General features: G+C 40.1%; 1 protein-coding gene across 1 annotated transcript; it reads left to right on the forward strand.

Annotated features, from left to right (window-relative positions):
* Positions 1 to 6,804: 6,804 nt before the first annotated feature.
* skor1a (SKI family transcriptional corepressor 1a) lies at positions 6,805 to 14,339 on the forward strand (the record flags this gene model as incomplete). Its single annotated transcript, XM_084337096.1, has 6 exons — positions 6,805 to 8,521; positions 9,764 to 9,829; positions 10,611 to 10,685; positions 13,183 to 13,257; positions 13,829 to 13,894; positions 14,242 to 14,339. 6 exons carry the CDS (start codon positions 6,805 to 6,807, stop codon positions 14,337 to 14,339), a joined length of 2,097 nt encoding a protein of 698 aa, XP_084193222.1.
* Between the last annotated feature and the right edge of the window lie 864 nt (positions 14,340 to 15,203).

A 15,203-nucleotide genomic window follows, 5' to 3' on the forward strand; every position in this document is an offset into this window, starting at 1 on the left:
GTGACTGTTTACAACATGGAAATGCCATAGTGAGCCTATTGTCGTTGCTATACCTATGCATTAAAAACATTTATTCATGAATTAATTTCCATCATTGTCAATTGAAATAATCTCCGTCCCCTCATGCTTGGAACCTGTTTCTAACACGCTTCCTATAGTAACCTTCCTATACTTCCTATCACCCTTCATATATGCTTCCTAAGATGCGTATTATCACCCTTCCTATGCTTCCTAATATCCTCCCTATCTCGGCAAAAGACAATATTGAAGTGGTATTTTTCCAGCCGAAGCCATATTGGATTCTGCCAGGTATTATTATTTGGTATAAAATCATGCATGGCCCAAAACCTTGTTGAAGAACATCTTGCCCATGATTTGGCATCATTACTTTGTTTTTGATAATCATTCCTTGTGAAAAACAGCCTACAAGGCTTAATGCTGCATGGTGCACTGTGGAATTGGCCAGCAATCCTCAATGATGTCTGAGGGAGCTGATACAGTCGTTTTGAATACTCCCATGCAAGAGTTAGGCCAATGATCCAAATATAGTCTATATAATGTTTTATTCATTGAAATAAGATGCCTATCTTTGTCATCATTTGGGGGCTTTAACCCTTTCACTGCCACACGACAAAGGGTTAACCCTTTCACAAACCACACTACAGACGGTTAAATAGGTGATAATGCATTGTAGTAGCAATCCGTCTGTTCCTCAACTAGGTGAATATCTTATAATAGTGTTTCTCCATCCCAAGTCCGGGTACTGCTGGTCCAGGAGATGTTGTTCAGCAGTCCCAGGTCATGTGGTGTGGAAATAGACTTACCTGTGTTAGTTTTAATGGAAGCGGCCCCAAAGGTAATACTATTGCTTGCCAGTCCTCGAGACAAAATTGCAACCGTTTACTGGTCCCAAAAAGTTTGTGAAACTGGGAGTTTGAATGTGTACAATAAGCCTGTCCTATTTTTAAGTGCCCTGAAAGAGATTTGAGAAGCAAGCCTCCTTTGTGAGTCTATATGATCCAGGCATCCAGCATATTATACATATGATTGATTCTGCAGAATGCCTTCCGCACTTTGTTTTATATTTGTAGAGGCATGTGTGATGCGTGCAGGTATTAACGTCGCTCTTAGTGACCGAAGTGACCTTCATTGAAGAGTCTGTGTGCCAGACGAGACACGTGGTGCGTGTCACCCCAGATGATTTCAATAACGCACCACTGGTCCCGTTACACTGCTCTGTAACACCAATTATACAGAGGAAGAGTATACAACAAAGTATATCTACCAGATTACTCCCGGTCCTTGTTCCTTTCTGTATTTCATCTCTCCCAGTCCCCTCGATGCGTTTTGCGCAGAGAAGTGCTGCCAAATAGGCTACAAATTATGCAGACATCTAGAGTAAGAAGAGTTTCTTATAAAGACTTAATTCCTTGAACATGATTTGGGTTTCACTCCCTCAAATATCATTAGACCCCTAAATTGTGTTGAGCTAAGCTGCAATTGATTGCAGGTCTCTTTGGAAGTCTCAGTGTTCGTTTTCAGATTTTACATAGGAATTAAAATATTTTCTGTTATCGTGAATTAATTTGCTGTTACAAATATAACCTCCGATGCAAATGTTTGGACTATGCTGACCAGGCTGATGATAGGCAGGTTATTGACGTTATTTATACGTTCTTAATATTATGGCCCAAACTTGACTCCATCCAACGTCTCGCTTTGCCACTCGGTGATAAAGATGGTTCGTCAGAGTGTAGCCACCCTCCCCCACACCGCCCATACGGACGCACGGAAGGAGATCAGGTTGCCTATCCATTGCTAATCATGAATATTCATGATAAACGAATATGATTCCAACAGGCTACCTTATTATTTTGTGGCATAGGCGAAGTATTTCATCAGGTGAAAATGCCAGTTTAACTAGGGTATATATATGTATCAAATTGTCTGGTGCGCCATGTAAATTGTTGCTGAGATAAATCACAGACTGTGATCTATTGCTATTTTATATTTGACCTATATGTAATAATAATATGTCACGAATGAAAACTTGAATGCTCAATCTCATCTCGTGGGCTGCTCCGCAGGGATATTGACCGCGTATTGTTTGGGGGATGCGTCTTCATTTCATTCAACCCGGCCGGGACCCTCATATTCCCATTTGCCACAGAGGCGCTTGTATTGTGTCAGTCTGTGACCTTTTTACAGAGCAGTCCAAGTTGATTAGCACATCAGGTCGGACAACGAGAGGCCACCCTGTACACAGACATTACCCAGATCCCTTTATCAATGTCCTGTAATTAAAATGTCACCGTTTAATTTTCGAGCCAATGTCTTCCTCTCGGAGCAATCTTTTCCCGATAAAAAGTCTAATCGAAATGCTCTTTTCACTGGTAACAAAAAAGGGCGCGGAGAAACAGCTTAACTGCGCTGAACAAGGAGGGATCAATAGGCCTATAGCCTCAGAAGGGGATTGATTGGTCTCTAAAATGGAATTTATTGGGGTCATGGTTTTATAGGGTGCTGATACAACTGTTAATTATAAAACATTCGGCCTCAATTGCTGCTGTTATTAAACCTGTCCTGAATTAGGCGGACTTGATTTATCTTACCATGACAGAAAGCAACTGCCTGTGAGCTTAAAAGCAGCCTATACAGTATAGGCTACAGGCCTACTAAAGCTGCACTTTGTCAAAATGAGTCACAGCCACAGGCGTAATGAGCAACGCATGTGGATCATTTTTAATCATTCAAGTTGAAGGCCAACTTTTGGTTAGCCTCAGTATTAATAAAGACCTATATTTTAGCTACGCAAATTAATACAATCAAAGATAGGATTTGTGCTATTCAAAAACACACGAGTCCCTTTTAAGATATGCTATTGGTTCCTATACTGGTGCTGCAGGGAGAGATCAGATTCAAGATAGCCAATAGTAATGCTGTCAATAGTAACGCTAAACACTTTTTATAGGCCTCAATCTAACCCTTTGCCTAAGACTATATACTGACCATAGGCATAAAAAATAAAAGATACATAAAACAATTGTGAAACCCCTGGGTCTATAGCAGTAAGTTGTGCTTATATTCATTAGACAACCTTATTATGTCACTATAGGCAGCCCATGATGTCCCTGAGCTTTGTACCAAAATTATCCTTAGAAATAAGCTATTTTAATTCATAAAGCTATAGGCATATAGTAATTATGCCCACCTCGTTTATGCTTCGTTTATTAAGTTGGCTATCACAACAAGTCTTGACCTAATAAGGTCTGGGTTCACCTCATGAGAGTTTGGCTATTCTAATGCCTTAAACCCAAAACACATTAATATTTTAGTGCAGGTTTGTTTAAACAATTGGATGCATACAAATGAGGCTCAGGTAATTTACTCTTTGAAAAGGGGCCGCATTGATGTGTATCCAACGGTAAAGGGCTCGCCTAAAATTACTGCTGAAACGTCTAATTAAAAACTCGCGCTGCGCTGTCCTCGCGCAGCAGCTCCACGCTGATGAGGGTGTTGTGAGCCACGTGAGCTCACGTTTCCTCAGAATAAGCCGTGACAATGGTGCATTCAGTCGGTGGTCTAAATAATTAAAAAGAGAGGAATAATTACAGATAAAATTGTAATTATTGTTGTTGGGCTCGAGGAAAGCCTCTTGATTGTGAAAGGAGAGACGACGCGCTTATATCAGGTTTAGCTATTGCTCCCTTCCTCATCAATATTGCAGGGAGATAAGCTGATGGAACTGTAGGCCATCCGAGACGAGTGCAGCATAATCAGCCTGTCCACGGCCTTCCTTTATGAAGCGCAGACGTCTGATGTCGAAAGTTGCACTTGTTTATGTGCGTCGCAGGGCAAACAGTGCAACTTTCGACATCAGACCCTTTTCATAAAGGATGGCTGTGGACAGTCCAAGAAGGAGCCTGCCTGAGCCCACATGCTTATTTGAGTTCCTTGTGCATCATTTTTTAATTGCCGTAACTTTATTTAATAGGCGCGTAGGTATTATGCTATTTATGACTATCCTTAATTAATGTGTGTTTTTAGATATAGGCTAAGGCCTATTCTCGACTATAGGGTCTAAACTCTAAACAAAACATAAATCTTCACATATTTTGTCAAGCATTCATACATTGTATGAATTCAAGATTGTATGCTGTGTGCATCCATGGCTGAATTTATTTAAAAGGGCACTGGTTTGCATTTTTGTCTGTATAGTTATAGTGTCATTTTGGTTTGCGCAAAACGTTTAATATGGCCGGCAAATCGACATACCTTCTGCGCAGACAGGTGAAGGTGACACATAAGTTAACTAAGTGTTCCTGTTATTGCCAACGTCTTAGTTTCAAGTTCACGTTTTGTTTTATTTGTCACATGTATTACAGTGAAATGCTTGGTTCATATGAGCCCCCTGAGATTGTGCTTCATACGGTAAAAGTAAAAAGAATAAAGGCCAAACACTATACAAAATATACAATATACAAACTAAATTACAACCTAAAGTACAGTACCTTATTGGTATATACCTGCAGGTATTGACATACAGGACAAAGCTTTAGTTGGGCATTGATCGGGCTATGAATAGTTAATACGGTCTTAAAGGTATAGTCTATTGGGTCCACATCATATATTGCTCTATGCATCACTGTTTGTGGAATCAGGCCTCAAATAAATCCTCCACATTTAAAGATCATTTGGCTGTCGTGCGTGTGTTGGGGGAGCATCTGACAGTCTTGCCCGAGGCATATTATAAACGAATCTATTCGGTCCATTTTCATTGCCAAAACCTGAAAAGAAAACGCACAGTGTGTGATTTAAAACGTGTCGAATTATTTGACACACGAACAAAAGCACACAAGCCTTAAAATGCATGGCGTCTTCACCGAGAGAGAGAGCGAGGGCTCAAATTGATCTGCGTGTCCACGAGAAGCCTAACAGATGGTCGTGACTCGTGTACCGGTAACTTGATAAATGATATACACGCTGTCCGTTTGTTTCATTCTATTTGATATTCAGTGTTGCCCTCCATTTGTCCGTTTGTTAATGCTGGAAATGTAAATGATTGAAGTTGAATGCTTGCGCGATGGATACTGATTATCGTTCAATTCTCAATGTATTGTCATTTGCACTCTATATAGGCCTACACGTGATTCATTTGACTATAGCCCAGCTTGTCAATTCTTTATGAGATTCAACACAGCCTAATCTACTCTACGATATGCCCGCTTTGTATCCGTTCCCCTTTTATTGATCTCTTCTGAAGTTCTGGGTTGAGTTTTAATGGACCAACAGACTGTTGTCCCTGATCCTGGGCACAAATGGTTAAGCGAACGTTAACGTTAAGTGGGTGTGCCTTGCTGTTAGTGCAGCGGTCACTTCAGCAGTGAGGAGGAGAGGAGTGTTCTGGTTGAGGACTGCATGGGGAGAGGGCTGCCATGTGGTCACTGTCATTTGCCATTCAGCCTGCGAGGAGAGAGAAGGATGGACGCGCTGCACCTTGTGCTCTGCGAAAGATGAAGACATTTTCTCGTTTTTAGGCCAATCTTTTTGTCTTTTTTTGTCTTTTTTTGGGGTGGGGTGGGGGGTGGGGTGGGCAACTTCCATTTATCTTGGACTGGCTATATTTTGGTTGTTAAAAAAAAGAACCCGTGAAAACTTGTGTCAACTGAAACCTCGGAGTATATTCCCACATTGTGTTCTTTTCCGGAGAGAAAGGTAAGCTATTCTCTTTTTAATTAGACAGCCTGATCTTTTAGATACTGTATATATTTTTTTTTGTATTAAATCCATAGCCTATCGTGTTTCTTTTATGAAATTATTCGTTTCACGAAGATTGTGACTTCATGATAACTTTTGCGTTATATAGTCCAAATTATATATAGTCCTAGATTTTCAGGTATAGAAGTCGATTCGAATACCCTGTTTCAACTATTTGAATTCAACCAATATACCATAAGTAACGATAATCAGTGTATTATCTTGATGCCTATTAGGGTTAGTCTTTATAAGCAAATACGTATTTTAACCTGTGTAATTACAAATAAAGCGGCTTAGTTGTTATTTTCCTCTCTGGTAAGCGCATTAGTGTATAGCTCAACTTGTATTTTCCTTCTGCACTTTATGGGGCTCTTGATAGTCGCCCTCACCTCTGAGCTGATTTAAAGATAGCTAACAACTGCCACCAGGTAGGGGTATGGAGAACCTTACAGAGTAGTATGGTCATCCAAAATAAACAAACAAAAATATATATGTAACGTTACAAGTCATAATTACACATTCATTCATTTAGATTGGTGGCAGATAACCAAAAATAATTTAATCTATAGGTGTGAAATGCTCTAATTAAATTAGGCCAAGTAAAATATCCATTATTGTTATTAATATTGTTGTTGTTGTTATTATTATTATTATTATTATTATTCATAATAATAATAGTAGTAGTAGGCTAGTAGTACTAGTATTGTTTTTATTGTTATACCTATATCTTATCGAAATGTGAGTTATCAGTTAGATTTTTTTATGCATGGAAAGCTCATAAGCCTGCCTGCGTAATGCGTGCGTAATGATTGCCTGCACCAAGATTGTTATAAGTCTAATTTTCTTTTATTAATTTAAAGAAGACTATTACAAAACAAATTTCATTATAATCTAGTATATGCTATGTTTATTTTTTTTTTAATATGTGGATAGGGGTGTTACGTAGTGATAATTATTATATGTATTTGAACGTGGTCAAATAAGCTTATAGCCTATAGGCCTTCATTTGAACCTAGTTTTTTATTTTTTATTCCCAGACTGCCAGGAATGGAGTCGATATCCAGTCCAGTACCAGCGGGACGAGATTCCAGCTCTTCTCCCACATCCAAGCAGGACGTGCAGAGTTTCTCTAGCCCCAGCTCCCTCAAACCAAACCAAGTCAGTGAGACCGGTTTGTACGGGGTGCCAATCGTGTCCTTGGTCATAGATGGCCAGGAGAGACTTTGCTTGGCACAGATCTCTAACACCCTTCTAAAGAACTACAGTTACAACGAGATCCATAACCGACGGGTCGCCCTTGGAATCACCTGTGTCCAGTGCACGCCGGTCCAGCTGGAGATCCTGAGGCGCGCAGGCGCGATGCCCATCTCCTCGCGGCGCTGCGGCATGATCACCAAGCGCGAGGCCGAGAGGCTGTGCAAGTCGTTCCTAGGCGCACACAACCCTCCGAAACTACCGGAGAACTTCGCATTCGACGTCTCTCACGAATGCGCGTGGGGGAGCAGAGGCAATTTCATCCCTGCAAGATATAATAGCTCTAGAGCTAAGTGCATCAAATGCAGCTATTGCAATATGTATTTCTCCCCAAATAAATTCATATTCCATTCGCATCGCACTCCGGAGTCCAAGTATACCCAGCCAGACGCTGCGAACTTTAATTCGTGGAGACGCCATCTAAAGTTGACAGACAAGAACTCATCTGACGACCTTAACCACGCGTGGGAGGATGTTAAGGCGATGTTCAACGGGGGGAGTCGAAAGAGGACGTTGCCCATGAGTGGGTCGGAAATGTCCTCTTCGATGAAATCACACGCCTCAAGCAACCTTACCCAAAGACGTTCCCCCGAGGCCCACCACAAAACGCTGCGATGTGAAGAAGACCGAGGCAGTAACCTCAGTTTGGTGAACGGCGCCCGGAACTATCCAGTCATCCCGGTGCCCAGTAAGAGTTTTGGCCTGCTTCAGAAGCTCCCCCCGCCGCTCTTCCCCCACCCCTATGGTTTCCCGGGGTTTGGATTGTGTCAAAAGAAGGACGATGGCGTGGCAGAGCCGAACAAAACCAGCATCCCCGGTGTTTTTTGGCCTGGCGCAAAGGACAGCATCTACCCCACGTTCCCCGTGTTTTGGCCCACCGCGGGCGGCCTGCCCATCCCGCCGTACCAACAGTCACCGCCCAAACCCCCCGCAGAGCTCCTCGGTGTCCGACAGAGTGAGCTGGAGTTATCGGACCAAAGTGACAGGTGCGCCAACACACCCAAAGACGGCTATCATGACACTGAGCGTTGCTCCAGCTCCCAGTCCACCAGAAACGACGAGGACAAATCCGGGGACGAGGCTCGTTCAATTGAGGGAGCGCACACTACCCCACGGAAGATCAGCTACATCTCTGCCTTTAGGCCCGTAGTCAAAGACGCAGAGACCATCGCCAAGCTTTACGGCAATCGGGACACTTACAACAGCGTGCGCTCCGGGTACTTGTCCCCAGATTTTGTCAGTGAAAGCTCTAGCTACAGGTCAATATCACCTGATGGGGATAGTGCGGATGACCCTGATGTGGACGTGGAGTCGAACCGGGGACAAGAGGAGGAAGATTCGCTCCGGATCTCGATAGGGGACCCTCAGAGCTCCCATGTGCCAGACCAGATCCATTGCAGTCCAAAGGAGAGCCAAGAACCTGCGTCCAGTCCAATACCATCACCAGAGGACCCCCATATGGCATCCTCTGACGAGGAGAGGCAAAGTGCGCAGGTGTCAACGCGCAATGGCTCACCCCTTTATAAAGTAAGTATACGGCCTACAGGCTATAGGCCTCTAGTTTATGCTGGGGATAAAGGGCCTTGCTTTTTCTTTCCGTTGGGGTTATTGCACTCATATGTCAACTATAGCAGATTATTTAATCAATGTAATATGCATTTACATGCAGGCTTTCATTTGCCAAGTATTTCTCAAAATGCTCATAAATTATTTGTTTACCTCAGTTTAAAACATCTTCTTAATAATTTAGCTGAAGGACCAGGACTCAAATATAAATAGGAAACCATTTGTCATAATTATGTTCCAGATAATTGTCATAGGCCTACTGTATTTGCATTTTCAGCACAATAATCAAATCGCAGGCCTCTGTTTTTGAAGATGGCCTCATTATCTCAAGGACTTATTATTAGAATAAGGAGACGGGCGTATCTGCCAATAGAAAAAGGTGGAGACATTTAATTCGGGGTCTATTAAAGCACACTTGGTTGGTTAATTCTGCAGGTGTATACTCATGAAAAGGAGGGACACATGTCTTTGAACGAGCCATTGATTGGATCGAAACATCCAAGCAGCCCACGCGAATCTAATGGTAATACTTTTTCTGGTTGATAGTATTTACCCCTTTTTTTTTTTTTTTTTTTTTTTTTTTTTAATGCAGAATGGAATACATTTGTAATTATTTTCAATTATCTAGGAGTTGAACACGTCTCCGACCGGCCCAAGCAACGGGCTCCCGCAGGACAGTACATGGTGAGAACCGATCAGGACCAAGCGAAGAACAGCCAAGGTGTGTGTGTGTGCGTGTGTGTGTGTGTGCGTGTGTGTGTGTGTGCGTGTGTGTATGTGTGTGTGTGTGTGTATGTGTGTGTGTGTGTGGGTGTGTGCGTGCGTGCGTGTGTGTGCAGTGAAGAGAGAGAGTGTGTGTGTGCGCGTGCGTGTGTGCGCGTGCGTGCGTGTGTGTGCAGTGAAGAGAGAGTGTGTGTGTGTGCGTGCGTGTGTGCGTGCGTGTGTGTGTGCAGAGAAGAGAGAGAGTGTGTGTGTGTGCGTGCGTGTGTGTGCGTGCGTGCGTGTGTGTGCAGAGAAGAGAGAGAGAGGGTGTGTGTGTGTTTGTGAGAGAGAGCAAGAGAGAGACACTATGGCATCTTATATAGGTTGTTGTTTCATTGTTGATGTTGTTTGTTTAGCATCTGGGCACTTAATTTAATAAATGTAGACAAATAATAATGTTGTACTTTTGGTGTACTTTGTGTAGCTGATGGAGCATTATGCAGTGACGTCAACAGAGTCCACGATAAAGACATCGAAAACATGGCTAAAGGTAGGTTTTCACTGCAACCAGAGTTAATTAATTAATTAATTGAATTAGCAGCAATTATCTCTGATTGTCATTGATTTGATATTGCTTGGTATAGGCTTATGGCTATAATGATACAAAGATAATGTGTAGCTATAACAGATGCGGGATGATACAATATTTATTTGGGCATGACCACTATCAGATGACAATTAATCGCAAATAATCAATATGATAATTATTCTGAAATTTGACTATAGCCATGTGAGTTTTCTTAGTATATAACTTAAGGGAAATGTGGACCGTTTGGTCTAATGTCATTTTGTAATTGAAATAAAAAGTGGAATTCCGCCCCAATCAGCACACTGGCAGGCGGCAGGCCTACTAAAATATATGTATGTTTGGCCTTAACTGTTTTCTAGTTGTTAACCACTTAATCACGAGACACCGAGTTTGACTCATTATTGCAAAACGAAATCGTTTAGAGGCTATTAATATTTTAACGAGCACAGCCATAGCCTGCGTGCCTCTAGCCCCCCAGGCAATGGAGGTAATTATTTTACAATGCTTGGAAAAACCGTGGGACTCGGCTATTAGCGTTTCAACCCATAGCCCTCGGGCAATTCGTGGCAATTATTCTGGCAGCGAGCAAAATAAACCAATGAATTGGTTGTTATTCAGGATTGGGTATCACGGAGATAATGTTTTATAGATTAATGTTGAAATTTGGTCTAAGTGGATGATAACATTTTACACTTTATCCTGAACGATGGAAAGTATGACATAATAACCTATTCCTTTGCAGAAGAACTGCAGAAACAGCTTGTGGAGCAAGTTGGACTGAGGAAAAAGTTGGAGCGAGAATTTCAAACTTTGAAAGGTATGTCTAATGTAAGTCTTGGCTAATTGCATTTTCTATGGACATTATAATGCTTTATCTATCTATCTATCTATCTATCTATCTATCTATCTATCTATCTATCTATCTATCTATCTATCTATCTATCTATCTATCTATCTATCTATCTATCTATCTATCTATCTATCTATCTATCTATCTATCTATATCTATCTATTATTTACTGTGTATCTATCTATCTATCTATCTATCTATCTATCTATCTATCTATCTATCTATCTATCTATCTATCTATCTATCTATCTATCTATCTATCTATCTATCTATCTATTAGGCTATTATTAGTAGTAGTATTATTATCATTATTAGCCTATTCATTTGTATTGTTTTTTATTTTTACATATGAGTGCCAATAGGAAATTCGTTTTTCACCTTTCCAATATTATGTCTTTACACATCTCTGCCTGTTTTGCTTTTTTACTTTAAAACAATGTAAGCAATTAGCTTAACTAACTATCCATTATTTTGAGATTGAATAATTTTTGTCTTGTCAGTCACACAAATGTGAGTGGGCTGTGCGTTAGAGGGAGGGCTATTGTTTAGGTTGAACCTGCATGTTTCTCACAATGTCAGAAAGAAGATATTGGGTGAGGGTCTCATTCCCGAACGAATTTACGACCAAAAATGTCCTCTTATTATTAGATTTCTGCCCATTTAAGACATTTTAGGGCTGGTAGCGCGAGTCCCCAAATTTTCCTGAGATCAGATTTGAGCGTGGCTGAGAGCAGATTTAAGAGTGCTGAGGAGCACACATGATTGATTGACTAAATGAACATTTTATTAACTTGACAGACTGTGTTATCACAGTGATTCCTTCATGTTAACGCTACAGGCCTCCTTGGAATTAATTACTTAATCATAATTAAAATAAATATGACATTATTTGTACGATAAGAAATTACGCATTTGATGTCGGAAAAATAAATAATATGGATTCATCTGATCACAGGGCAGCTGCTTAACCATATCTGAACCAGCTATTTTGGACAAATGTATAATTACTTTAATTACTCAGATATTCAAACACAATTATGAAATTATTGTGAAATGATTGAAAATAATAATTATTTAATGCCTTCTGTGGAATTTGTATTTCTTATTTGTTACACATGTTTTAATGATTAATTATATACATTTGAAATAATGCAGGTCAACATGCAATATATCCCATTGATTGGTATACAATGGGACAGACCTTTGTTTGATTGATTGATTGATTGATTGAAAACTTAACAGATTGCAGAATGGGTACAGTACAGTACAGCTCAATACATACAATTGTTAAGGGGATGCAGACCAGAGAAAGACTTTCGTCTTGTTTACATCAGGGTCCCCCATTTTCAATTCATCATAACATATATGACACACACAACATACAGATAGACAGTACTGCTACATCTATATATTTATGGGGGGGAGGGGGAGGGGTTGTACATTGGAATATTGACAAAACCATACTTGGTCATTATCTCATTCTATATCACGGCACGAAAAATAAAAAAAATACTTTTTTTGCGACCTTATATTAGAGACCGGCCTGTGTTTGTCTAAATGCATCAACACCCCCGTCCATTATAAGAGGCCCCTCCTTTATTGGAGGTCCCTCCTCTATTTGAGGATTTACGGTACACTATATACACCAACACTGAAATTACAGTGGATAAATAAATAAATAAGAACTAAAGCTAATCGCATGGAAATAGACTGCATTAATATTCCATAACAAGTCTTGTGTGCGCCAGTATCTAATGAACAGTATAGGCTTATTCTAGTTACTTGTTTCATTAGGATTTAGTAGATACTATGCTCTGCCTCTGCCCTACGTACAGTATAAGTACAGACTGTACCTATACTGTACATAGGGCAGAGCATATAGTATCTACTAAATCCTAATGCAACAAGTCATTAATGGAATAATAAGCCTATACTGCGTTCATTCATTACGCCGTAGGCATTAATGGAATAATAAGCCTATACTGCGTTCATTCATACGCCGTAGGCTACAGTATACTGCGCGCGCGCGCGCGTGTGTGTGTGTGTGCGCGCGCGCAGCGGCAGGTGTACCACAAGCTGTACTATATATGATGACAATACATTAATCTAATCTCATTTCGATGGGTCACGCAAGACTCACAAGGCACTTCCGCATCCATTTCCACACAGCTGCGTCATTACTTTGCCTTATAAGGAGCTCTGGAGGCGTTGTTTTGTATGCAAATGACCTGAATGGGAACGCGCTTTTGAGTTTAAGACATAATGCCATTCTCCAAGCAGATATCAGATCATATCACAGGTGCGACCGTTTCAGCCCCTTAAGACATATTACCAGCACGTTCGGGACTGAACTTGTCATTGATTCTGTCTCAGTCGGTTCCAAGATAAGTCTTCCAAGAGAACTTTTTGAAACATTTTGGAGAATGAGACCCATTCTTCTCATTATGGTTGTTCTACTCTTCAGATAATTTTCAGGATCAGATGAAGCGTGAGCTGTCCTACAGAGAGGAAATGGTCCAGCAGCTCCAGATTGTCAGAGGTAGCTCTCCTTCAGTAGTGTCTCCATAGAGTAGGAATTCATGTGTACAAGACATTTTCTTGTGGCAAAAAGCCTTTCATAATTCTAAGAGAATGAAAAAAATAGACACCAGTTAATAAAAAAAAATAAAAAAAAGGAAAAGTGACACTTGCATATTGAATTACTGGCCATTTCTGTCCCTTCCTGTAAAACTCCAAGCATATTTTTTGTGTTTACTGGAGCTGAGTAAATTGTAATGATATCAAGGAAATCAAAACCCCATTGTTTTGTTTGCAAAGGTTATTTTCTCCTAAATCATGCTCTGGGAAATTGAATAGACAGACCATTATGTCCCAGTGTATCAGTTACACGAAGTAGACAGCAACCAATGCTCTTTAAAGGATTGGTTTAATGTTACAGCAACACAGTAGTTTAAATACAGAGAGGTCACTCTAAATACCATAGGGACAAGCAGCATAAATTACATGGCATGCACTTCAGATACAAGCAAGCCACTTACTTATACCTCATATTCTTTTTCTTTTTCTTTTTTTTCTCTTTGTTTTGTTTTTGTTTTTGTTTTTGTTGCTAGACACATTGTGCAGCGAGTTGGACCACGAGAGAAAGGCTCGTTATGCAATACAACACAAGCTAAAAGGTAATAGTCCAAAAACAACAGTTGCAATAGAATGTCATTATTGCCCAACCATAAATATGCAAGTGCTACTTTTTTTTGTATAATCAATGGTCAATGTGAAGGCAAGTGAACAAGTAGCCTACGGTATATTCATCTAATAATGTCAAATTAGTGTCAAATGTATAGAAGAAAGTGAAAGATGTGAAATAATCTGAAAAATGAGTTTGCCTGTAGACGGTTTCAATGGAATGACATGTATTTCCTGTTGCAGTGTCTTCTAATATCAGTCAGGTCCCAATGTTAATGTTGCTAAGTTGAAGCTGTGTATGTTATCAGTGTTCTAACTGATGGACCCCCTTCCTCCCTAGAAGCTCACGACGCCCTTCACCATTTCTCCTGCAAGATGTTGACCCCTCGCCACTGTAATGGAGCATGCACCTTCAAACCTCCTCTACTACCACCTTAATGGACGGCAACTGACCCCAGAACAGCTCACTTAAAAAAGAAAAGAAAAACAGCCAAAAAGAGAAGCATCCACTTGAAAAGTTCACCTGTATTCACTTATCACCTGAAATCCAAGGATTACTATACAGTATAGCTACAGATATACTATTGATCTTAGCAGTGATGTGGATACTTTGACTGAGGTTTGAGGACAAAACCCCTCCATCGAATTGAACTCCTGAGATGGAGGATGAGGAGGACATAACTGAACATGATGCAAGAGTTCATTGTGTTATGAGTCAATGGATTGTTATCAAAGCTGCAAAGCATTTGAAAAACAAACAAAGAAGTCGCTTTGAATTGTAATAGTCTGTTCTTTAGATGTTATGGAAAAAAAACTGAAAAAACAACATATATATATCTATCATGTGACAATGTGCAATGACTTGTATAAATGTGATATTTCATAAGTTAATACACATCTTATTATTTAGTTTGGTTGGTTTCCTGACCATATTATGTGTTTTTACATATATTTATCATGTATTCAGTGATTTTGATTTAATTTATTATAATATTATTTAGTCTACTTAAAACATTATAATGTTGTTGATGTTAAGCACTTTAAATGGCCACTGTTTCTGAATTGGACCACACTGTAACCCTATACCAAATTCAACTATAAAACCTATTAGGATCGTGTATTGAGCACATTATGATAAGCACTTAATTTATGTGAATAACAACACGTTTCCAAGTTTGAGGTAATACAATGAAGGATTTTTGTGTATCATACAAACAATACAACTGCAGTACAATTACAGTTGAGTCAATAGCCCCCAACAACTGTTTATTTAGCCATTTCTAGAAATTTACAGTATAGACT

Source organism: Notolepis coatsorum, assembly GCF_963971535.1.
Source record: "Notolepis coatsorum genome assembly, chromosome: 20".
Lineage (NCBI taxonomy): Eukaryota > Metazoa > Chordata > Actinopteri > Aulopiformes > Paralepididae > Notolepis > Notolepis coatsorum.